Raw genomic sequence first — 23,045 nt, 5'->3', positions numbered from 1 at the left:
CCTCAGGAGCAAAGGTATGTACATTTAACAGCAGTATGATCATTTGCTGGCCAATAGGCAGTTTAATTTGGCAGAGATTTTGCATTTCACATTTCAGTAGTTTTAGTATTCATAATATAATTGATATTATTGTCCATATATTTACTCTGTATGCAGTTGGTCAACTTATTTTGACATTTTATTTTGTTGATGGGTAATTTGTAATTCTCGTGTTATGGTGGAGATAATGTGGAAAATGTGATGGAGACCATCTTCCTGCTGGACCCAGGTCATTATATGGAGGACCTAGTGCAGATCCCTGTCCCACCGGCCCTCTGAACAGAATTTGAGCAACCTGACAGTAAAGAGGTCATTAATGTCATGCCAAGATTTAACAAACCAGCACTATAAAAGCTAAGTTGAAATTGTGTTTGCTCCAAACACCATTACAACTGATCTAACTACCTCTATATATTGTTTACATTTGTGAGGGTTATGACATACATAGGAAATATTGGACATTTCATTAATCTACTATTCTATTCTCTTTACCTTCTAGATCGGTATCAAGGAAAACAACTGCATCCTCCATCTGTACAGCAGCTGCACTGCTTCCGATGTCTTCCAAAACGTGATGAAGACAAAAAAGACCTGTTCCACTCCAAAAACTATGCTTTCAACATAGCTATGCATCCTACCCAGTCATTTTGTGGTCTGCACATTGAGCTGTGAAGGTAACTTATCCAGCAATATAGTGCTGGTGCATTGCTTGACAATAAAGTTGGCTTTGAGTATTGCTGTTTCACTGAACTAGTTTTTATGAGGGATAACAGACAAATGTTTAATAATATTTCAACTTTTATTGAGGTTTTGCCACGAAAACAATAATTTAGGTATTTCACAGGTGGTCTACATTAAGTCCAACATAGGTGCCTTGTCCCTCAGGAAACACTGCCCTGATCCAGACCAGGGAAGATGGGATGACAACTTGGACTCTTTACCCTAGAAGTCCCTAGCACCAGCTGACAAGACTTCTCTAGACTAGATACCTGCAATGGTTCGAGATACATAGACATAGTACTGTCAAATTTATAAAGAAAAAAACAATAAATACATTTCTATTATATATTATATATATTAGCACTTGATATATCATACACCTTACTAAAAGCAATTAAAAATATATTAGGTCAATATGTATTTAGAACCAAAACTATGTTTGTAAACCAGTTCCAAGGTACATTATGATTAATCTGTAAATAGTAAAATGTTCTAAAATTGTTTAATTTCGGAGATTCTGATTTATGCATGTGTAATTGTCTGATATATTGTATATTAAATGTGTTCTGTAATAAATACACAATCAATTATACTGGCTCCAGTCCTGGACCATCAACCATACATGACAGTAGGTTTGGCAAGTGGTTCAGGTGTCTTGAGGTAAGATTTATTGAAATTTTAATTTAATTAATTAATAAAAGTGAGCAACACATGCAATATATTGACAGCAATAGTTGCTGTCACACCATGCATCTGTAGGCATTCATATTCGCTGGTAAAAATGAGTTTAGTTTATCGAGCTATGCTCCCAAAAAGGCTATAGTTGTGTTATGAATATTCTGTTGTATTAATTCAGGCTGCTTATTGGCAATTATTACTATTAGCATTAGCAGCTAATCAAGTTGTGTATTATATAAATCAATAAATTAAATTAAATGTGAAATTGTCAGTTAGACGTACCTTGCGCCATTCGAAGTGTTACCACTTCAACAGCCTAACATTCGACTTCAGAGTCAGATTTTGGATGAACGTATGGTTGAACTCCACTACGAGGACGAGGTAGCCAGTTTCGCTGTTACAGTGGATTCAGTGACCGTGACTTTTGATCCCCACGGCGGATCACGGCTATGCGCATTCTCAAAGGGGAGTGGCCATCAACTTCGCTTGCGACACAGCCCTAAAAAAGAGCATTGTGGTTGAGAGCTCAAAACACACATTTTCAGACAGGCCGTGTGGGCGATCGACAGAGCTTTTTGGCATGAAAAGTAACAGACACCTTACTGAGACATCTAGGTCCAATTCGTTAGCATTGTGTAGCATGAAAAAAGCTTGTGCATGGACCTTTAAGCTGGAAGAAGGCATCGTCAGCCTCTGCGACCACTGCAACTGAACCTTGGACGAGGTTAGGGCATGAAAGGGGAAAATAAGGGGGTTCTTGGTGGCCCAAGAATTGCTGGACATCCTATCGTGGCTGGGGAACTGGCCTATCCTCCAGACTCCGCCTGAGTCTTAGTGGCTCCATTTGACATTTCACTGTGAAGGGGAGAGGGAACGTGCTCACTCCGAGCCTTTCCACCACTCATCCATTAAACTGACGTCAGCCCCGGAATCAATAAGCACGGCTTGCTAAAAGGAAGTGGAACCTGCTGGGATCATGACAGTACCTTTAGACAACGAGCAAGAAGGAGCGTTAAATATGGAAGACTAGTTCACCTCTAGCCTTCTCTTTAAAGGTGAGCCTGATCTTTTACCAGGCACCTAACGGCGACATGGCCGGCTTGACCGCAATACCAGCATAGACCCAAGGCATGACGTTGCTTGGGTTCTTCGGCTGCCTGTTCATTAGTCGCCACATTTGAGGTAACGGAGATGAGAAATTAGCTCGAGGACATACATCATGGCGGCTCCTCCGGTCGTCTTGGAACACAGCTTGTCCGACGTCTTGCGCATGGCCTCGTGGTCCACCTCTCCTCGTGCCCTTCTTCCCAACACTATTGGCTTCTGAAACACAGCCGTCGGTCCACCTTGATGTCCAGGGCAATCAAAGTATTGAGCTCAGTGGGTAATTCCTGGGGCGCAAGAGCATCCTTAACCCATCAAGAAAGTCCATGCACAAGACATCACAAAATGCGATAGATCCCACCCGGCCTCGGCTGCCAGCTTACTGAACTCTACAGCGTACCTAGAAGTCGGGCGCTTATCCTGCCGTAAACCCATTAATCTCTGCGTCGCATTATGCCCAGAGGCGATCTCTTGGAAGATCTGCTTGACGGAGAAGTTCTGGAATGAGGTCATGCATGCAGACCCGTTCTGCCACTCGGCAGTACATTGCGCTTTAGCCTCTCCGGCCAGGTGGGACACCGCGTATGCTATCTTAGGAGGTAAAGGCAGAGGCAAAACTAGTGGACTAACTGAAACTGGAAATAGACAAAAAAAGACTGCTGGAACTGGCTAATAACAAGGTGAGCATTCTCGATTCCTGACAGTGTGGGCTGGAGACACCTTATGCACATCTCCTTTCCAGTATATCAGACTATGGATAAAGAGGCTGGAAATAGTGAAAAAAAAACTTGCCATCTCACTAATTTCATGCATTTTATTCATTATATCAATGCAAGAAATGTTAAGGCCTAAAGTTTGTGTTGAATTTAGATATGATTAGATTTTTAAACAAGTTCAGACTTAGATTCTTTCAACTTTTTTTGTTTTTCTATGGCACCAAGGGGCCTAAAGGATGGATGGTCAATACTAAAAATAATTCACAATCTGTATTGGTGATGTCAGAGTAAAATGATGTGAAGTGTTTTCCTTCACTGAAGTGCACAAATTGAAGTTGGTTATCTCTCCCTGTAGATGAGTTTCATGATACAATTACAATAAAGCAATTAAGTCCAGTGAGTCATGAAACTGATTGTTTTGCCAAAATAGAAGAAGAAAATTGGGCCACAAATAGAACATCCGCAAAGGTCCACAGAGGAACATGGAGGGAATTCAATCATAAATCTTCCCTAATTCTTTCATCAGGAAATTGTGATTCACAAAGGTAATAAAGGGCACAGGGAAAATGACGTCATAGCAAGTGGGCAGGAGAAGGGGGAAGATAACAACGTACGCCTCTGTGCATTGCTTAAGGTTATTGATTTGGACCGTGGCAGAAGTCAAATCCTTTAAAACGTCTTCTTAACAGCATTTTGTTGTATAGTGATGTTAATTATCAACTTGGCACTTAGGATGTATTTAATACGACAGCCAAACGGATGGTAGTGAAAGACGCCTGCACACAAATGCCCATAAATGCAAAAATTGTTTTTTTAACATTTTGGGCTCAAAGGATGATCAGTTCTGTGAGGTGGTTTAAAGAGCTGTCATCAGGGCACTACAGCATTAAAGAGGATTAAATCAATAACTGGTGAGCCGTCATGTGCAGCTGATAGTTATTAGTGATAATTCATTTGTCCTGCGGTGTTGTGTGTCCAATCAGTTGACAGCAGGTTGTTTATATCAGAGGCATCTACAGTAATATTTATAATAAACTGAAAGCTTTGTTTGTTGTTATTCTCATTCATAATTTTTAAACACATCAGCTGTTCTATTTATTAAATAACTAAATTGTATTCAAATGTGTCAAAGTACGCTTGATTTGTACTCAGTTCAGTCAGAAGTGAAAATATCCAGCAATCTTTGATTGAGTGAACTGTCTGAGTTCATTATGTTTCTCTTTCAGGGTTTCTGACTGACAATATTGTGAATATTGTCAGTGATTACCTCCAATCATTTAGAAGGATTCAAGATTTTGGCTTTAAGTATCTCAGCGCCAGTGACATGCGGTCAGGGTAGGCAGGGGAAGCGGGGCCTCACCTCGCCTGACAAATACCATAATATGAATACATATTATACATACATAAATACATATACAAAATAGGAATCAATATCTTTCCACTGATCTGTGTTATAAATGTATTTCCTCTACATTTTTCAAAATTTCTTTCCACAAGTAAAATCGCTAAATATGCGCATTTCTGGAACCTAATATGGGGAGAAACGCTAAAAGAGGCATCAATGAGCTGAGCCTCGGCCCAGGGCTTGTCATCAACAAAATGCAGATTTTGTTCTTTATCATCACTTTCTATAAGCTCATCAATGCGTTTATCGATGTGTGTTTAACATAATTACTGTACTTCCTTGATCAAAAAACGGGCAAAGAAAACTCGAAAAGAGGCACTCAAAACAAAAGCTCATAACTGATGGAAGACCAATGCTGGAGCTTAAAAGTTTGCTGCAAACTACGGGACAGAAGACAACTCGCTCCTTTCAAATGGACTGGTACACCCAAAAAGACTGGCTGTGCAGCCATGCTGCCACAAACCGACTGTACTGTTTTCAGCCTGTTATAACGTCTGGACTACAGTAAAACGGGATATTGTATAAAAAAGATAAAACTAAGACCACAAATGGTAACAACTTTGACAAGTAATGTCAAAGTCTTTGCGTTACATGACTACCTGACTAAAAGTACCAGTGCTGTGTTAACTAAATAAGGCAGGAGTCTGAAAACAAAGTCTCATGTTTTTATTAATGTCCATTGTAAGTGTGTTAGGTCCAGTGGTAAATCCTGTGGTATTTTTCAAAGTCAACATTCTGTTTTATGTGAGTAAAGCGAGCTAAAGCCAGTATCACTGTTTGGTACCCTCTGTTCCTGTTATAATTAAAGTAATTATATTACTATAATTTGCCCATGGTGAACATAAAGATACTCATTCAAGTTTTCTTGAATCTTTTATTCTTTTTTTATTGTAAGTCAGTCTGGAGAAGTCAGTGCCTCACCAGCCATGAACCTGACCGCACGGCACTGCTCAGCGCCTAAGACTCATAGGGCATAAGGTGAGGAGACGAGCCAATAGCTCAGAGATGAAGAGAGAGGCGAGGAGGAGGAGAGATTCTCCTCTTCATCCATGCAGCCAAGTGTCATTGCTTCGACTGTCCTTTTAAAGAGCACACAAATCAATGCACTACTCTCCTATCTGTTCCTAGAATAGCGCTTCCTGTGCCAGGGAGGAGGGAGCTCACTGCAGCGTGTAGTGACCAAAGACGCTGTGAACGCGAATGACTTACTGTAGGACGGCCTCTTTTTACACCATAGCACTCAGCTGATTAATCAGAGTCATTACCATGAGTGATGTCAGCTGCACAGCCTCAAGGGCTGCAGAAGCTTATAAAGCCCACTACGCCTAGAAGGACGACCACTGACTCCTGCTACAGAGCAACTCTTGCTTTATCCAGTCCTGCCTTGGCTCTGCCCCATTATTATCACCATTGATCAACATCAGCATCCACTAAATGACATCTCAGACCCTGGGGATTGGTGCTGCACCAGAAAATGTAATACAATACAAGGGGATGTTTTCAGCTTCATCCCTTCTTCAATCAAGACCTTGATTTTTTTTCAAAGTCACTTTAGCAAACACTTACATATCTATGTAATGTGTATGTGTAGAATTTGCAGAGCAACATTAGAATTCATTGGTAAATGTCTTTTGGTACATTCAGTATTTCTTCTCTGGGCTCAGTTTTTGGTCTCTACCAAAGCAAAGGCTGCTAAATGTCCCACTGTAGCTACTTGTCATATCCATCCATTTTCCAAGCCGCTTATTCCCATATGCGGGGTCACGGGGGAGCCTAACCCAGCTGGCTATAGGTGAGAGGCAGGGTACACCCTGGACGGGTCGCCAGTCCATCGCAGGACAACACAGAGACAGAAAACCATTCACACACACACTCACACCTATGGGCAATAGAGAGCGTCTTTAGACTGTGGGAGGAAGCTGGGAACCCGGAGAGAACCCACACAAACACGGGGAGTACGTGCAAACTCCACACAGAAAGGCACCAGGGCCGCCTCCGGGAAACAAACCTAGAATGTGGAAACGAACCTAGAACCTTCTTGCTGTGAGGCGACGGTGCTACCCACCGTGCCACCCCTTGTCATATCCCTGTACTTTATATAAAAAATAAATAAATGCAAATGTATAAATAAATAAATGCAAATGTTATCAGTTGAATAACAAGCACAGGGAGAAATTAATATTTCTGCTCCTAGTATCAGCAAAAGCACTTTCTGAACCATAGTGTGACAGTAAACATGGATCTGTGGTTTATCATTATATCTGCCAGATCCCAAAGGGTTAACACAACGATTGACTAAACCTGACTCCTTCACCAGCATTGTCTAAATGTCACCCACACTGTCAATGAGGAGGGAATGACCTGAGCCTGATTTAGTTCAAGCTGCCATTTTATTTCGACTATACACCTGCCTAGTTGTGTTTCAATTATGCTAAATGTAGAATTTTGTAACTTAAAGTCAACAAACTCCCAGAAGCTTCGCCCTCTATGACTGTTATTATAGACACAAGAACTGGAGGTCATTGTGAATCACACTCCACGGGTCAACACCTCATAATGCTCTTTCATTCACAAGGAGAGACAACACACTCATGCTTGTTTTAGTATCATTTAATAAAATGTGCAATACCCCAACAACTTTATGATCTGGTGGTAAATAATTGTATCTTTAGTAAGATGAAAAGGCTTGAAGCTGAGTAGCACAGCAAGCCAAAAAGTTTACTACTGTAGCACCTAACTACAAACAAAACAGTTTTTGGTCTTTTGTATATTTTAGTTTCCTAATAATACATCACAACATTTTTTCTCCTCTTCTACTCTTAACAATTAAGGGCTCCACAGTGTCTGGTCCAGCACTGGCACCCCTGTCATTAAATAGGCTGATTAGGGACTTTGCTGAAAAGCAAGCTATAAAAATCTGACATTTTATTAGCCAAAACGTGCAAAAAGGTTTAACGTTGATGGACTATGTCTAGAGAAAACAGTGAAAAGTGTGAGTTTTATTTGTTATTTGCTGAAAATGGTCTTATTCTACGACACCCAGAATGCACTGCGCTCTGACGAATCTCCCGACCTGCAGTGATTGGACCTACCTTATCCACCGCCTGTGCGGCGTGTTACCCCTCCGGTTTACAGACAAATGTTCGGACATTGCTTTACATTTTTAGGAAAAGGTTATTTTTAAGTGTGTTTGAATAAAGACATAATTTCTATGTCATTTAGCAGGCTTTTATTTTAAATCAAATTGTTGGAAAGCCACAGATTCCTTCCTTAGCCAAACACTCTTTATTATTAGATATTCATCCTGAAAGTGCATTTTATCAGACGGAAATGAAAGATTTTGCCTTTTTTATTATTTATAAACATCCCATCAGTAACACTTACACTGATTTTTACACCTCATATCACAGCACACAAGTGTCCCTTATATTATGACATTATCTGAATTAAACTAGACTTTGGGGTTGCAAAGATAAATTTATCTGACAATAAATAACGTGGATTATTATTGTACGAGGAATGTACTGGTAATGAATACTGTGTGATGTGATTAGTAATGAATACTAATACAGTGCTGGTCCGGTGTAGATGGTGTAACCCATGTCATTGTCAAGGAGCCAGCGAAAAGACTTGCTTTTATAATTGCCAAATTGGAGAATGTATTCTCCCAGCAGCAGGTCCTCTGTTGCGTCCCGTCCTCTCTGACGGATGACAGTCAGGGTATTTTGTCTGACCAGCTCCTCCTTCATCCTTGCAGAATAGGTCTGCACCGGTCTGATGCTTGGCTGCATCAGAGGGATCTTGTCGCAGGTAGCCATGTGGTCCCTTTGTAAACACCACATTGACTCTCCCAGGGAAAAAAATGTTTCTTTTCTGAATTTTACCTGTTGGGATAGAATATAATTCAGTATAAATATAAATAGGTAATGAAACATAGATCAACAGTGATAACAAACCAAAAATAAGTGTAGTTCCTTTACAAATGCTGAAACCTTTCACATGTAAAACACACTGTGTCAACTAGTGTAACAAAGACACAGCCTGTGTTATATGCATTTGAATTAATTCCTCTACTGAGATAAAATGCATTACCTTGCTGGAGCATGTTACTTGGATTTGTTTGTCTGTGTTACTGGCTTTGTGTTTGTTGTTTATTACATGACCATTGAGTCAGCGTCTTTGTCCTGCAGCCTGGCCTACGTGTTCTTCATTGTTCATTGATTGTGTGTCAACTTTGTTTTGCTACCTGGTTTAGCATTGTATTAGACGGTGATTGACCGTCAACACACCTAATGAAACCGTAATACACGTTTTGATGGCCGAAGAAACGGACAACACATCAAGTTTGCACTTAATTTAGTAAACATCTTCCTCAAATAAATGCCTAGAAATGTGTTAAGTTGCCTGAAAATGCCGAACTCCCACCTACAATCCGACACACAGTTAACTTTAAACCTTTACGTCGTTACCGCACGTAATTTATAAAACTATGAATGAAAGTCGTAAGAAAATCCGCCTTCACGTTGTTTCGCTGACATGTTTTAATTCGCCAACTATTAAATAAAAACTTACCGCTTGTTGTTGATCAGATTGCCTCCTCGTTCTGCTTCTATCGCTACCGCTCACTATGCAATATCTGAGAAAAAGGACGTCACGTCCGGTAAAAGCAGAAACCCCGGGCCGGTATGGGGTGCCGAATGTAAAAGGAGCACCTATAACTAGTTTTCTCACATTTAACTAAATTACACAACATGTTTTCTCACATTTAGTTAAATGGCAAAAGTCTAAATGTAAATGTTAAATATAAATGTTAAATGTAAATGGTAAATGTTCGCCGAGTGTTAACTGAATATTCATGAATGTGCAAGTAGACTCCACCCCTACCCTCAAACAGCGCTGGTTTAAGATCAGAGACGCGAACTCAATCACCTCAAACAGTGCGCGCAAACCCCGCCCACATCTGATCTGGAAACTTTTGTTTTTAACCTGGACGTAACTTTGGCTAGCTAGTATAGTTAGCCAACTAATTCTCCACCGGCGCCACAGAAATATTCTATTTAAACCTACTTAACTCCCCATTAATGGTGTTTACGACAGAACAGCAGTTTGAAGCGGAGCGTCAGCCCGCACACCTGCCGTTACAGCCCGTTTAATCTCCCCCAACGGGAGGAAGTCGGAGCTGGCGGCCATGATGGCTTCGACTTCAGGCTTCTCTCCGGTATTTTCGTGCACCAATCCAGAGTCAGATGTGGGCGGAGCTATGCGTACTGTTTGACGTGTTTGAGTCCGCGTCACTGATCTAGGATAATAGGGGGTGGAGTCTACTTAAATATTCAGTTCAATCATTTAACATTTACATTTAACATTTACATTTAACATTTACATTTATATTTAACATTTAACATTAAGATTTAACATTTAACATTTAGATTTACATTTAACATTTATATTTAACATTTATATTTAACATTTATATTTATATTTAACATTTACATTTATATTTAACATTTACATTTATATTTAACATTTACGTTTAGACTTTCGCACATTTACTAAATGTGAGAAAACATGTTGTGTCATTTTGTTAAATGTGAGAAAACTATAAGTGCTCCTTTTACATTCGGCACCCCATAGGCCGGCGCACACTAGCGGCCAAAAGTATAGTTACATCCGTATCGGGGCCCATAGGGGTGAATTTATACAGAGGAATAAGTAATATTTTACCTTCATTCTTAGATACTACATGTTTTTGGTCCACCCCATTGAAAATTGGTAAAGTATTCATTAAACAGTGTGAGCTAATAGGCTTGGGTGGCTCTTTTTACTTATTTACATGTTTTTCATGCAGCTGCCACTTTGTAGTGTAAGCTTCCTAAGCAGTTTGAACAAGAGAGAGGGTGGTTGTCAGACAGACAGAACATATGGTTTCTTTTTGGATGTGTTTGACTGGAGCACAGATTGCTGCATACAGCACCACAAATCAGCCGAAGAAGGAAAGGAGGAGGGCACTGGGAGGAACAGCGGTGGGGGGTAGTCACACGGAAAATGAATGAGTGTATATGGGGGACAAGTAGTGCTGCAGTGGAAACAGTGCGAAGAAGAGCGCTGTAGTTGCTGGTGCTGATGGGAAAGCAGTCGAGGGACTTCACCACGGCATTGTAACGTTATCCCCAAGTGCCTGTTTGGAAATAGGTTAGACTGTTTTGGAGAACAGGATTCTGGAATAGTGTTGGTAAGGGTTGTTTCATCTAGTGTCCTGTAGATGTTGTGTGTATTTGACTGTAGCTTTACTTTGAGCTGAGCATCCTCTTGCTCCAGAGCTGCTCTGGAATCCACTGACTGGCCTTGTCTTGATGCAGTTTGAGTGCAATATGTTATGATTAGGTGTGAGTATGAGCTGTGTGCAGCTCTGTATCCATTATTCTCATTGATCATGCTTCATTTAGTTTGCCTGCTGGGTGTAATGACTCATTGCTGGAGAGTGTCCAGGGGGCTGCCCTACTGACAGATGCTGTGTAGCAGCTCTCACAACCTTACCTAAAGCTGTGGAGCCAAAAGACTGCACGCTACTAAAGCGTCTACTGTAGGGCGGTGAAACTGACACAAGCCACAGCGTGATTTATCTTCTGAGTTGTCAGACATAAAAGGAAGCTGACAGTTATGCTGAGGAGAATAGCGAGAGGAGTGTGGGGGTAAATAAAGTGCCTCAGGATGCTCTTTTTTCTGCTGTCTCTCATGGGACGTATAGCACTGGCAGCATAGCGGCGACCCCAAGCACAAAGGACAAACCTCTCCTGGTTCTGCTAGCGTAATGTGTTGCTTACTCTTGCATTTCTACATCAGTCTATTCATTAGCACAACAGAGAGTTGAAGTCTAAATTTCTGTCTATTTCTGTTATTGGGAGCGCACGGATTCTAGCCTGGTGTGAACTACAGTTTAATTTCTTGTCCTCATCGTTGTGTCCTGAGGTAACATTTAAAATATAATCCAGGTTTTCTTTCTCTGCGTTTCTTTCGCTCGTTCACTCACTCACTCACTCACTCCCCAGAGTCTCTGGTGTAATTATCACCACCGCTAGTCAATGACTTGTATTTTGTGTGCTCACATAATGACTCATGTTTCAGAAGAATAGTAAACAACTGTATTGTGGCATTTGTTAGTCGCTGCATATATACTTCACCTGCGTGCTTACTCTTCCCGTAATCAGAGGCCAAGAGACCATTTGATACTGAGCATGCTCTGTGAGGCTTTCCTTGTTAAGCACTAAAACATTCAGACAGGCTCATTAAGTCTGTACCCCAGGCTGCTGCTCCCAGTGGCGCCCACATTGAGAAATACTCTCAGACTTTATCATAAATAACCAGAAAAATAAGAGGGTGCTTTGAAGTTCACCAGTCATCTTTCTTCCTGTCAGCTCCCTCCAAGAAGGCAGCTGCTGCCATACTGGAACTGATCGAAGTATAAGAGAATGAAGAGACCCTTGTGTTGCTTGAGTGGGTATGACCTCCAGCATCCCCATGCATTTACCTTGCATTTTAATTGGCTTGACACTCTCTGACCCTGTCAATGAATCAGGGATTTTCCTTGACAAAACACAAGTATTGTTGCAGTTGCTCAGCTGCTTCTCCCTCCAAGTGAAAGCTGAGTCTCCTCCAGTCCGGGCTTCATGTTTTGCTGAGCTTCAGCGCTTCACGGTTGGAGGCTGTCACCAGTCGCAGCTCCTTGCTGAGCTGATGGGGTGTTTTCATCACCCTTCACTGATAGTGTGAGAAAAAAAGCCAATTTTGTTGTGAGGTTTTTAGCAGCAATTTATATTCTCTCTCTCGCTCTTTAGCTTGATCTTTGAGGGAAGGCGATGTGATAGGTAGAGACAGTGAGCAGAGAAACGCTTTGTTCTAGAGAATGATTCAAATTACTCTCCGCTTGTTTCATCATGCAGCAGATTATCTCTGCAATGCCTACAATGCTATACCAAGCGTTAGAGTTAATGCAGATCATGAAGTTAGAAGGATAGTCAGTAATTAGTTAAATTACTGAACTTTTTGAAATTACTACAACCAGCCACTATGTTGGCTTTTTAACATGGGTTTAGGTTATAACTTTCATTGTTAGACTAATATAAGCCAACTGAGAAGATTTCCAGCAGGTGCAACTACTATCAGTTATTAATATTAGCCATTTTGCTCAAAAGGAAATCTGCCAGAACCATTACACACTGACGCACTTCCCACCACTTTCCACATCCTGATTTAAACAATAATGTCTGTAGCCTATTACCTTCACATTTTGGCCATGCAGCCTCACTATGTAGATGTCACTATGTCACTACAGTGTACAGAATGATTAATGGACCTATCAGGGGACAGGGGAAGGGGCTGTGATAGGAAGGTAGATGGAGGGATGTATGGCAGCTGGCTGTAAATGATCCCTGCAGTTCCTTGCTCAGAATTCAAACCCTGGTGCCTTCCACTTCCGTTTCACTGATCTCTCATATTTGGCTGCAGGTGAGAATGAGCAGTGTTTTATCTCCACAAGCAAATTTGTGAATGAGCCTCTCTGGGTGGGTCAGCGCACAGGAGACACGTGATTTCTGTTCTGTTTCTGATATGCTTATCTCAGACACTATCGTCAGATTAGCAGTGACATCAGCAGGATTACTGCAGGCACTTGCACTTTGTTGACATGAAGGTGTAATTGTCATGTTTGTATCTGAGTGATAGCCCCAGTTTTTAGTTGTTGCTGCTAGCATGGTTTATGTTTGCATTTGTGCAGCTTCTAGGCTCAACACACAGTGTTGCAGTGCAGCTCTGTTGTCATCTAGAGTGTGGATGAAGTTTTAACGTAAGACTGACCTCGTTAATTTGAGTTTTAATCAAGTTATACCTGCCCACCTGCAGTAAAAGATGACAGTCAAGAGTTTTGGAGTCTGGCTCTGCACCATATGCTTATTTGAAGTTTGCCAGAGCCTTTGTCAGTCTCTTGGCTTGGAGCTTCCCAAAATCTGTCTCTGCCAAACACTTACTGTAGCTTTTATCTGACTGTGCATGCCAGCTGCCTCATCTGTAAGACTGCACAATGAGTTCATGTGTGCGTGATGAGCAAGACAGTGATTTTGTCTCACTTAGGTCAAAGGTCACCAGTCAGTGACATAAAGATTTACTTCCTGGTAAAGGAAACAAACATTTAAGCGATCTATAAAAGTACCGTTCCACAGTGTCTCATCCTTGAGTGGTAAATAGGAAGCGACACAGCATCAGTTTACTGATATCCCTGCCATATTTAGCCAAAATAAGACATTTATGAGTGATGTAGCCTTAAGTCCATTACTGCAGAGGTTAAACAGGAAGGGGTCAAGAATAAGGCTACACATTAAGTCTAATTGACTTAACTCTGCAACTCCGCAGTAATGTTTTGTATAAAATAATATACCCATTCTCTCTAAATGCTGCAGTGAACATTTCCATCTGAAACCGAGTCCAGATGGATCAGAGGTCATCTGTGATTCAGCACCAGTGGAGCTGATTCCTTCTTCCATAAGTGTAGTTATCATAAATTTACGACGTGGCTCACACCTAAAACAGCTCAGTTGGATTCAAATAAAAGAGTAATTCAACTTCAATTCAATTCATGAAAAGAACTAGAGTACATGGAAAGGAATACCAGCTGTATTTTGTGTTAATCTGGGACGATCAAATTAGGAGTCCCTCTGCTGCTACTTGGATTAATACAACCCATCTCACTTCATCTATCACACTAGTTACAGTAGATGTAAGGAAATTAAGCTGGACAGGATGCACAGCCAGATCAGTTGGAGGCCAAAACCTCCACCCACACAAAACCTGTAATGTCACAGATAACAGCAGCCTCAGTGGGGGTCCAGTGATTTAGTCATATACTTCAGGTTCTTTCATATCTTCAAGGACTGTGGTCATCTAGCGACCGGCCAGTAAGGAGCCACTGCTGTTGTTTTTCTTTTAATCCACCAAGCTTTTTTCAGTGTCTCTATTTAATACTTAATTTGCCGCCCCACCGCTCCTGACTGCCCTCGAGCTGCAGTCATGTGACCTTGTAACCAGTTTTCTCTCCATGATTCAGAAGCCATTTTAAAAGACATTTATACTGTAGTTTTTTGAACTCTGTGCTGTGCCATATAATTATGAATAAAAATGTAAATTCAGGTTAAAAACATAGTTCATAGTTGTAGTTTGGACACTGACAGACGGCTGTGAGCTACCATAGGCAAGTTGTTGAAGCCTGGGGATCAAAGGACTTGGCGCTAGATTTTTAATTAATTGTTGTCGGGGTACTTCTGAAACAGCTGCATGACTTTAGCTCTCTTGGAAGCAACCTGGATTCTGATAAGCTCTTAATAACCACATAACACTCTTCATCTGCAGGCTAGGGTTTCCTGACAGCAGGGGGCTGTCACACCGAAGGTCAGTAGGTCGTCGCACATGATGTCACATGAGGCATGACCAGTGTGGACCTGTGTATTCATTGATAAGGAACAGATCATGCTGCTACACAGTAGTTGCTCTGCTGTGAGCCTGTGGTGCCATGATTTGCATGGTGAGAGAAAATAATAAATAAAACAGGTGCAACACAGTACAGGTTTGGTGAGCATGACTCACAGCTGCACACATTCACACCTCAAAGCTGCCGAGTACTACTGTATCTGATCTGTCAGCCACAGCCTCCACTGGAGCAGATGGAGGTTAAAAGGCTGCCCCAAGGACATCTTAGTGGTGTCAGCAAAAAAGGGGCAAATACTGTGTTTCCTCTTTTCCAAGATTTTATCAGTTGGTTCAAGAACTTAATCACCAAGCTCAGCTTGAAAACAGCTGCATTTATCTGGTATACTCTGAACGTTATGGTTATGTTAAGTTTGTGTTGCCCTGGCTTCTAGCTGTCCCTATGATGTGGGATATTTGTCTTTGTTTTTGAGTAATTAGAGAATTTAGTTGAAAATATTGTCCTTCCTAATGTTGTTATTGAGAGCTTGGTTAAGCCCAGAATTTACCTCGAGCTCTTGATTTTGGGAATATTAAACTATGTTCATCTTACCATTCAGTAGGTTGAATGCAATAAAAATGAAAATCTTGGACCAACATGATTTTTGTGTCATCATGTATGTACTGTAAGTGTAAGTGGTCTAGTTTCACCATCATGACAAACAGGATGAAGAGCTACAAAGCTCATATGTGAGTTGATTCTTTTAACAGTATTTCCTGTACAATGATGGATTCCGCAGCATGGTTACAGCGAGGACTATGATCGCTGTTTTATTAAGCAACCTACACATTGTGAAGTAGTAGTGCAGTTCATTGTCACAAGATGTTTTTAACATCAGCACCAGACTTTTATTTTTCAGATGGAGAAACTGGTGCTGCGCTCTGAATAATAAAAGCCCATCTTTCCCGCTGTCAGCCTTTATTTGAATAATTTATATGTAGCAATAAATAGAGACAAACTTTCTGGCACCATCTTGAAGTGTAGGAAACTGGAAAATCTTCTGTTTTTGTCTGTTGTCTTCGACTGACTTCAACAGCCTTTTGTTGTTCATGTCGTCTCTCTGTGCTTCCTCAGACAAGGTCTCGTCCAATCACTCATCACTCTATCGAAATGCTACTTTCAGCTGCACTCTTCACACTGTAATTTCTTGAACTGCAAACAGGTCTGACTGAAACACCACAGGATAAGGCTCGTAGTTGTTTATTCTCAGTATAAACCCAGATTACTTGGGTTAACTTAAAAAAATTGAGGAAACCGTTTGCCTTAATCAATGTAAGTAATGGTAAATGAATTCAATCTATTAAGTGAACTCAACCTAAAATATTAGGAGACTAAAATGTTTATTTTGAGTTCAATACACTAAATGTATCAACTTATCCGCAAGTTTAATCCACCATTCAGTGAACTAATTACCACATTGATTTAATTTGAAAACATTTATAGTATCAACTATGTTATCCATTTGCTTCAGTTTATATCTTAAATTTATTCAAAGCAAAACTTCAACAAAATCATCCCTGATTTCTAATTCATTTGAAAGTATTATGGGGGTGCAGTGTGTTTTACAGGATAAACAAATGCATAAACAAATACCTATGTCTAACATCAACATCAGCAGAATGAGGGCTACAACACTATATAAGTGTTGTTTACTGTATGTACATCAAACACAGACGATGATATGATACAATAAACTGTTTGCATTTAGTTAGCATTATAGCTCAACCTGGGCTAGTTTGCCACCCATTTATATGTCTACCGCTGTGATACTTTATGTAACGCACATAGACAAGGGCTCAATTTGAAAAGCAGTGAAAGCTCTAATCTAAATCTATCTAATGATATGCACCAATGCATGCTAGCAATTACATGTGAGTTATAAGCCAAAGAATGACATATGCTAAGCTAATCACTAGCTAAATAAATAATGTACACATTCAAATATCATCACACAAAGTCCATATTACTGGCAAATTGATTAAATTCTCTGTTATTCCTATCTTCTGGGAGTTTACCCACTCACTTTGGTACTCTCTAGGCTTCCCACAGAGCTTCTCTGTAGTGATTTATAGGAGGGTCATTTGGTGACCTTTTTTACTGGCAGTACCAGTTCTGTCACTCTTGTGTTGGTGTCTTCAGGCCAATTCCATAGTTTATAAAGTAAGTATAATTAAAAAGACACCTCACTGGCCACAGTCAGTTGTAGCTAGGCATAGATATGGCTGCACAAACTGTACAAACATTTACCAATAGTAAACAAAACCAATCAAAAGCATATTCTTACACAAGTACACACTAAAACCACAAATAGTTAAAATAGTCACTGAAAAAATCACTGACGATGATTACCCAGAAGGCTTAGTGCATCTGATTTACCTGTTTGATTAAAGGAAAGGTATGCGTTTTACACACTGCTGTAAGTTAACCTAACCTTACAAAAGCACAAGGTCAATGAAAAACAGTAACAGTATAAACAATAAACATGTATTTTGCTTCGAATTCATCATTTAACAATACGATTAAAGTAAAAGTGTGCTCATTTAAATTATACATTTGTTTAACATAACATTACAGTAGCTGCTGAAAAAAGGAAAAAGGGTTTTTCATGTATTTAGGGTAGTCCAGCTGGAGGGCAGGTTGGCCAGTTCATACATCACCACACTCTCTTCCAAGATGATTCCCACACAAAGTATATGAACATAAGTTGTTTTTGTCTTTACTAACATTAAACCACACAAAGCTTCCTTTGATATTTTAAATCAATTAGCTTACATGGGTACCCGTAGTTAAAACTGTTTTTTTTACAGCTTCCAAATTGTAAAACCTGACTAGTGGTTAACTTTACTTAATAAGAAAAAATACACCATTCAGACAGTGGGAAACGCCACACTCACCAGGTTTTACGTTGAATTATTGTTCAAGCTGTTCTTTGGCTGAAGCCTGTCTGTGATTGTAAATCTGTCTGTGGTGCTTTGCTTGTTGTCTTGCCAGACATTCAGTGTTTGTAGTGCATGTTAGAGGACTGTTTGTGTGTGTGTCTCTAATGAGACAAAGGACTATTAATTAAAACGGAAACAGCTACAGTCAACTAGCAGTCAGTGAAGCGGTCACAAAGTTTCAAATCCTGTCTCCATGGGGATATAGACACGTGATATCAACCAAAACCTAGGTGTTTTGTAGGGATACTTCAACGCTTAAGTGCAAGTTGTGTTTTAAAAATCTGACATTTTATCAGCCAAAATGTGCAAAAACATTTAACATTGATGGTCTATGTTAAACAAAAACAGGGAAAAGTGGCAATATTATGTGTTGTGTTTAAAAATGAGTATATCCTACAACACACAGAATGTGTATTGTAGGATATACACATTAGTACACAGTCCAGAACAAACAGGCTGGGGACTAATGCTTGTTTTTCGTAACTGCTTTCAAATCATTGTCCATTGACCTGAAGGCTGTTAGAAGTACAAGTGTAGATGATTGTAGAAAATATTAAAGGGAAGAATAAGCATTTTATGTTTATATTATGTGTTGTAGCTGAAAATGGTCAAATCCTACAACACACAGAATGCATTGCACTAAGACAAACCTTCCAAGCTTCAGTGTGACCTGCTACTGCGGGGCGTGTTACTTCCTCAGGTTCACAGACAAACGTTATTTGGGATTGCTTTACATTTTTAACAAAACTTATATTTTAACAGTGTGTTTGAATAAAGACATATGCCTTTTATTTTGAATAAAAACAGACAGTTATCTGTCATTTAGCCAAAACCCTCTTCTTTTCTTCATCTGCTGTTAGTGGCTGGCAAAACAAAACGGTTCTTTCCAAGAGTCTTTGTGACAATATGCGGCCAGCCGATATTGCCTACAAAATGATAAAATTAATTATTAAATTAGTATTAGAGTTGCTAAAACAATAAACGGTCGAATATATTACTTACTCTGTGCTCATTCAACCGTCCTGTCCTGGCTGTTTTTTTCGGTTTGCCCATGCCACCCTTAAGCTAGTTCCGACTGCTTTTTTTTATATGCAGCAAAACGTAACACGTTCCCCTGTCAGCAGTAGATTCATTACACCTCTGATTTATATTCAGTTGTGTTTCTATTGGCGCGCATTGCAGAGACACGATGCAGCTGGCTCTCTGCTGCCAGTTCTTGGCTCAGGGATGCCGGGCCCCAGCTCTCTATTAGGGCTCCGGGCGTCTTTTGGCTGGATCTTCTCCAGACGTCATAAATCGTCTGTGCAGCACTTTTGCCCATACGAGTAACCATGAATATCAGACTGCACTAATACAGGGTAGAACTCGCTGTATCATAAATAATCCACAGCAGGTCCTTCGGCCATTGAATATCAGTGCTGTATGCATATTCGAGGAAAAAGAGGCGGACAGAGCAGTTTCACTCCAACAGCTGGGCTCCGCCTCCCTCTCAGCCGGGCTCCCCCTCCCTCTCAGCCTGACCATTGCTGGGGCAGGTACAGAGAAAACCAGGAAGCACTAGTGGTGGTCTGTGAGCCCATGGAAAGTTTATGCAGAGGAATAAAGCATAATTTCTCTGCATTAAAATTATGGAGTGTTCCTTCATTCTTAAATATTACACAACATGCTTTTGGTCAACCCGCATAAAAAAAATTGGTGAGGTATTCCTTTAATTTTAATGTCATTAAAAAATTTTTCTTGTTGCTTCTGGAGTTCTTCTTGTCAGGCCTAAAGATATTATTTATTCTGCCTGTCAGGGACACCGCGTGCAGCATAAATGACGAAGTGGAACTTGTTCCGGCATCAGACAACGCCCATGGTCGCTGCCAAGCCAACGGGGGCCAGTACCTTGAGTGTGACTCCAGCCCCCGTCGCCCTAGTGTCCGCTGACAACTCCACCGAGCCGGTCAGCAAGAACGACGCCTTCGACGAGATCAAAAACAAGTTCCTGAATGAAATTGACAAGATCCCACGTGAGTACCGTTCAAGATCTGTCGTATATATATATATATATATATATATATATATATATATATATATATATATATATATATATATAGCATCAGTGATCCTAGAGGTGCTTGGCTATAAGAGCAACCATGGGAGCCATGAGAAACAATACCCACCATGGAAACAAAGGTTGGAGGCAAAAATCAAGGCAGCTCGGGGGGAAGTGAGCCAAATGACAGAGGCCCAGAGAGGTGCAATGAAAAGACCGATGCCCAAGAGGTACAGCCAGATGCCCATACCTGAAGCACTCGAAACTGCCAAGCAAAGGCTACAAGCCTTGGCCAGCCGCCTAAAGAGATACACCAGAGATAACGAAGCCAGACGAATAAACCGGCTGTTCGCAACACAACCTGCGAAAATGTACTCTCAATGGCAGGGTAATAACAGCAGAGCAGGCTGGAAACTGAACAGTACTGGAAAGGGATATGGGAGAGGGAGGCATCACACAACAGAGATGCACAGTGGCTGGTGGATCTGAGGGAAGACCACAGCAACCTCCCTGAACAGAACCCAGTGACTATCACAGTGGCAGACATCCAACAAAGAGTCTCAGGTATGAAAAACTGGACAGCACCTGGCCCTGACATGATCCACACCTACAGGCTAAAGAAGCCCACTGCACTCCATGAGCGCCTGGCAACACAAATGAACCAGCTGCTGAGGGATGGGACTCACCCTGAATGGCTAACCGAAGGGCGAACGATCCTGATAATGAAGGATCCCTCAAAGGGTGCAGTCCCACCCAACTACCGGCCAATAACCTGCCTCTCCACAACATGGAAGCTCATGTCAGGCATCATCGCAGCTAAGATAAGTGGGCACATGGGTCAATACATGAGCAAAGCACAGAAGGGCATTAGTAAGGATACCAGAGGAGCCAAACACCAACTCCTGGTAGACAGAACAGTCGCCCAAGACTGCAGAATGCGACACACCAACCTGTGCACAGCCTGGATCGACTACAAGAAAGCCTATGACTCAATGCCACACACATGGATCACTGAATGCTTGGAGCTGTACAGCATCAACAGAACTCTAAGGGCCTTCATTGCAAACTCGATGAGGTTGTGGAGAACCACCCTTGAAGCCAATGGGAAGCCACTTGCCCAAGTATCCATCAAATGTGGCATATACCAAGGAGATGCACTGTCCCCACTGCTGTTCTGCATAGGTCTGAACCCCCTCAGCCAAATAATAAACAAGACTGGCTATGGATACCGACTCCGGAACGGGGCCACCATAAGTCACCTCCTCTACATGGATGACATCAAGCAGTACGCCAAGAGTGAGCGAGACATCGACTCACTGATCCACACCACCAGGATCTACAGCTCGGACATCGGGATGTCATTCGGGCTCGAGAAATGTGGGAGGATGGTGACAAAGAGAGGCAAGGTAATCCACACAGAAGGGGTCTCACTCCCAGAAGGAACAATAGCAGACATTGAGAACAGTTACAAGTACCTTGGAATACCACAGGCAAACGGCAACCTTGAACAGGCAACAAGGAATGCGGCAACAGCCAAATACCTCCAACGAGTAAGGCAAGTCCTAAGAAGCCAGCTCAATGGCAAGAACAAATCCCAGGCAATAAACAGCTACGCCCTGCCAGTGATCAGATACCCTGCGGGAATAATAAGGTGGCCAAAGGAAGAGATACAGACCACAGATGTTGAGACACGAAAGCTCCTCACCATGCATGGAGGGTTCCACCCCAAATCCAGCACCCTGAGACTGTACGCTAGCCGCAAGGAAGGAGGCCGAGGACTAGTGAGCGTGAGAGCCACTATCCAGGATGAAACATCCAAAATCCATAAGTACATCAAGGAGAAGGCCCCGACAGATGACGTGCTGAGTGAATGTCTCAGGCAGTGGAGAACAGAGGATGAGATGCTGGAAGAGGGACCATCATGGGAGGACAAGCCCTTACACGGGATGTACCACCAGAACATAACTGAAGTGGCTGATCTCAACAAATCCTACCAATGGCTTGAAAGGGCTGGGCTGAAGGACAGCACAGAGGCACTCATCATGGCCGCACAGGAGCAGGCCCTGAGCACCAGAGCCATAGAGGCCCAGATCTACCACACCAGACAAGACCCAAGGTGTAGACTGTGCAAAGAGGCCCCTGAGACGGTCCAGCACATAACTGCAGGGTGTAAGATGCTGGCAGGGAAAGCATACATGGAACGCCATAACCAAGTGGCTGGCATAGTATACAGGAACATCTGTGCAGAGTATGGACTGGAAACCCCAAGGTCAAAGTGGGAAACACCTCCCAAGGTGGTAGAGAACGAGCAAGCCAAGATCCTGTGGGACTTCCAGATACAGATAGACAGAATGGTAATGGCGAACCAACCAGACATTGTGGTGGTGGACAAAGAGCAGAGGAAAGCCGTAGTGGTGGATGTGGCAATACCAAGCGATGGCAACATCAGGAAAAAGGAACATGAGAAACTAGAGAAATACCAAGGGCTCAGAGAAGAACTGGAGAAGGCTTGGAAGGTGAAGGCCACAGTGGTGCCTGTGGTGATTGGAGCACTGGGGGCAGTGACCCCCAAACTGGAGGAGTGGCTACAACAGATCCCTGGAATAACATCCGACATCTCAGTCCAGAAAAGTGCAGTCCTAGGAACAGCAAGGATACTGCGCAGAACCCTCAAGCTTCCTGGCCTCTGGTAGAGGACCCGAGCTTGGAAGGTGGATGAGACCACCCGCGTGGGGTGAGAAGGGAGGTTTTTTTTTTTTATATATATAATCATATATAGTCATATATAGAGGGGGTACATGAAAAGAATGTGCGGCGAATGGGAACGGAGAAACCCACATAGATAGATATGCTGAGCGAGGCAGCGACTGACCTGAAAGTTAAGATCATGGCG

General features: G+C 41.7%; 2 protein-coding genes and 1 long non-coding RNA gene across 5 annotated transcripts in view; 2 read left to right on the top strand and 1 right to left on the bottom strand.

Moving 5' to 3' along the window:
* Nucleotides 1–23,045, top strand: part of LOC114859061 (synaptotagmin-2-like) — a 72,888-nt gene that overhangs the window by 6,926 nt on the left and 42,917 nt on the right. Inside the window, exons 1-2 of one of the 3 annotated variants that reach the window (XM_029156933.3) lie at nt 10,748–10,894; nt 19,911–20,126. In XM_029156933.3, coding sequence (XP_029012766.1) covers nt 19,931–20,126 — 196 coding nt within the window. In that variant the 5' untranslated portion in view covers nt 10,748–10,894; nt 19,911–19,930. Of the gene's footprint in view, nt 1–10,747; nt 10,895–19,910; nt 20,127–23,045 lie in introns of those variants that run through there. The other 2 variants (XM_029156935.3, XM_029156934.3) reach the window with 2 other exon arrangements.
* Nucleotides 1–23,045, top strand: part of LOC129604322 (uncharacterized) — a 196,367-nt gene that overhangs the window by 134,903 nt on the left and 38,419 nt on the right. The window lies entirely within an intron of this gene.
* On the bottom strand, nt 17,638–19,915 carry LOC114859062 (uncharacterized). The gene is made up of 2 exons (XR_003786461.2): nt 19,117–19,915; nt 17,638–19,040 (listed from the first exon to the last, which is right to left on the bottom strand). It is a non-coding gene; the product is annotated as an uncharacterized LOC114859062 (long non-coding RNA).

The sequence above is a fragment of the Betta splendens genome, chromosome 7, assembly GCF_900634795.4.
Source record: "Betta splendens chromosome 7, fBetSpl5.4, whole genome shotgun sequence".
NCBI lineage: Eukaryota > Metazoa > Chordata > Actinopteri > Anabantiformes > Osphronemidae > Betta > Betta splendens.
Note: the sequence above shows the minus strand (reverse complement) of the source record. Positions and strands in the feature narration are given on the sequence as shown.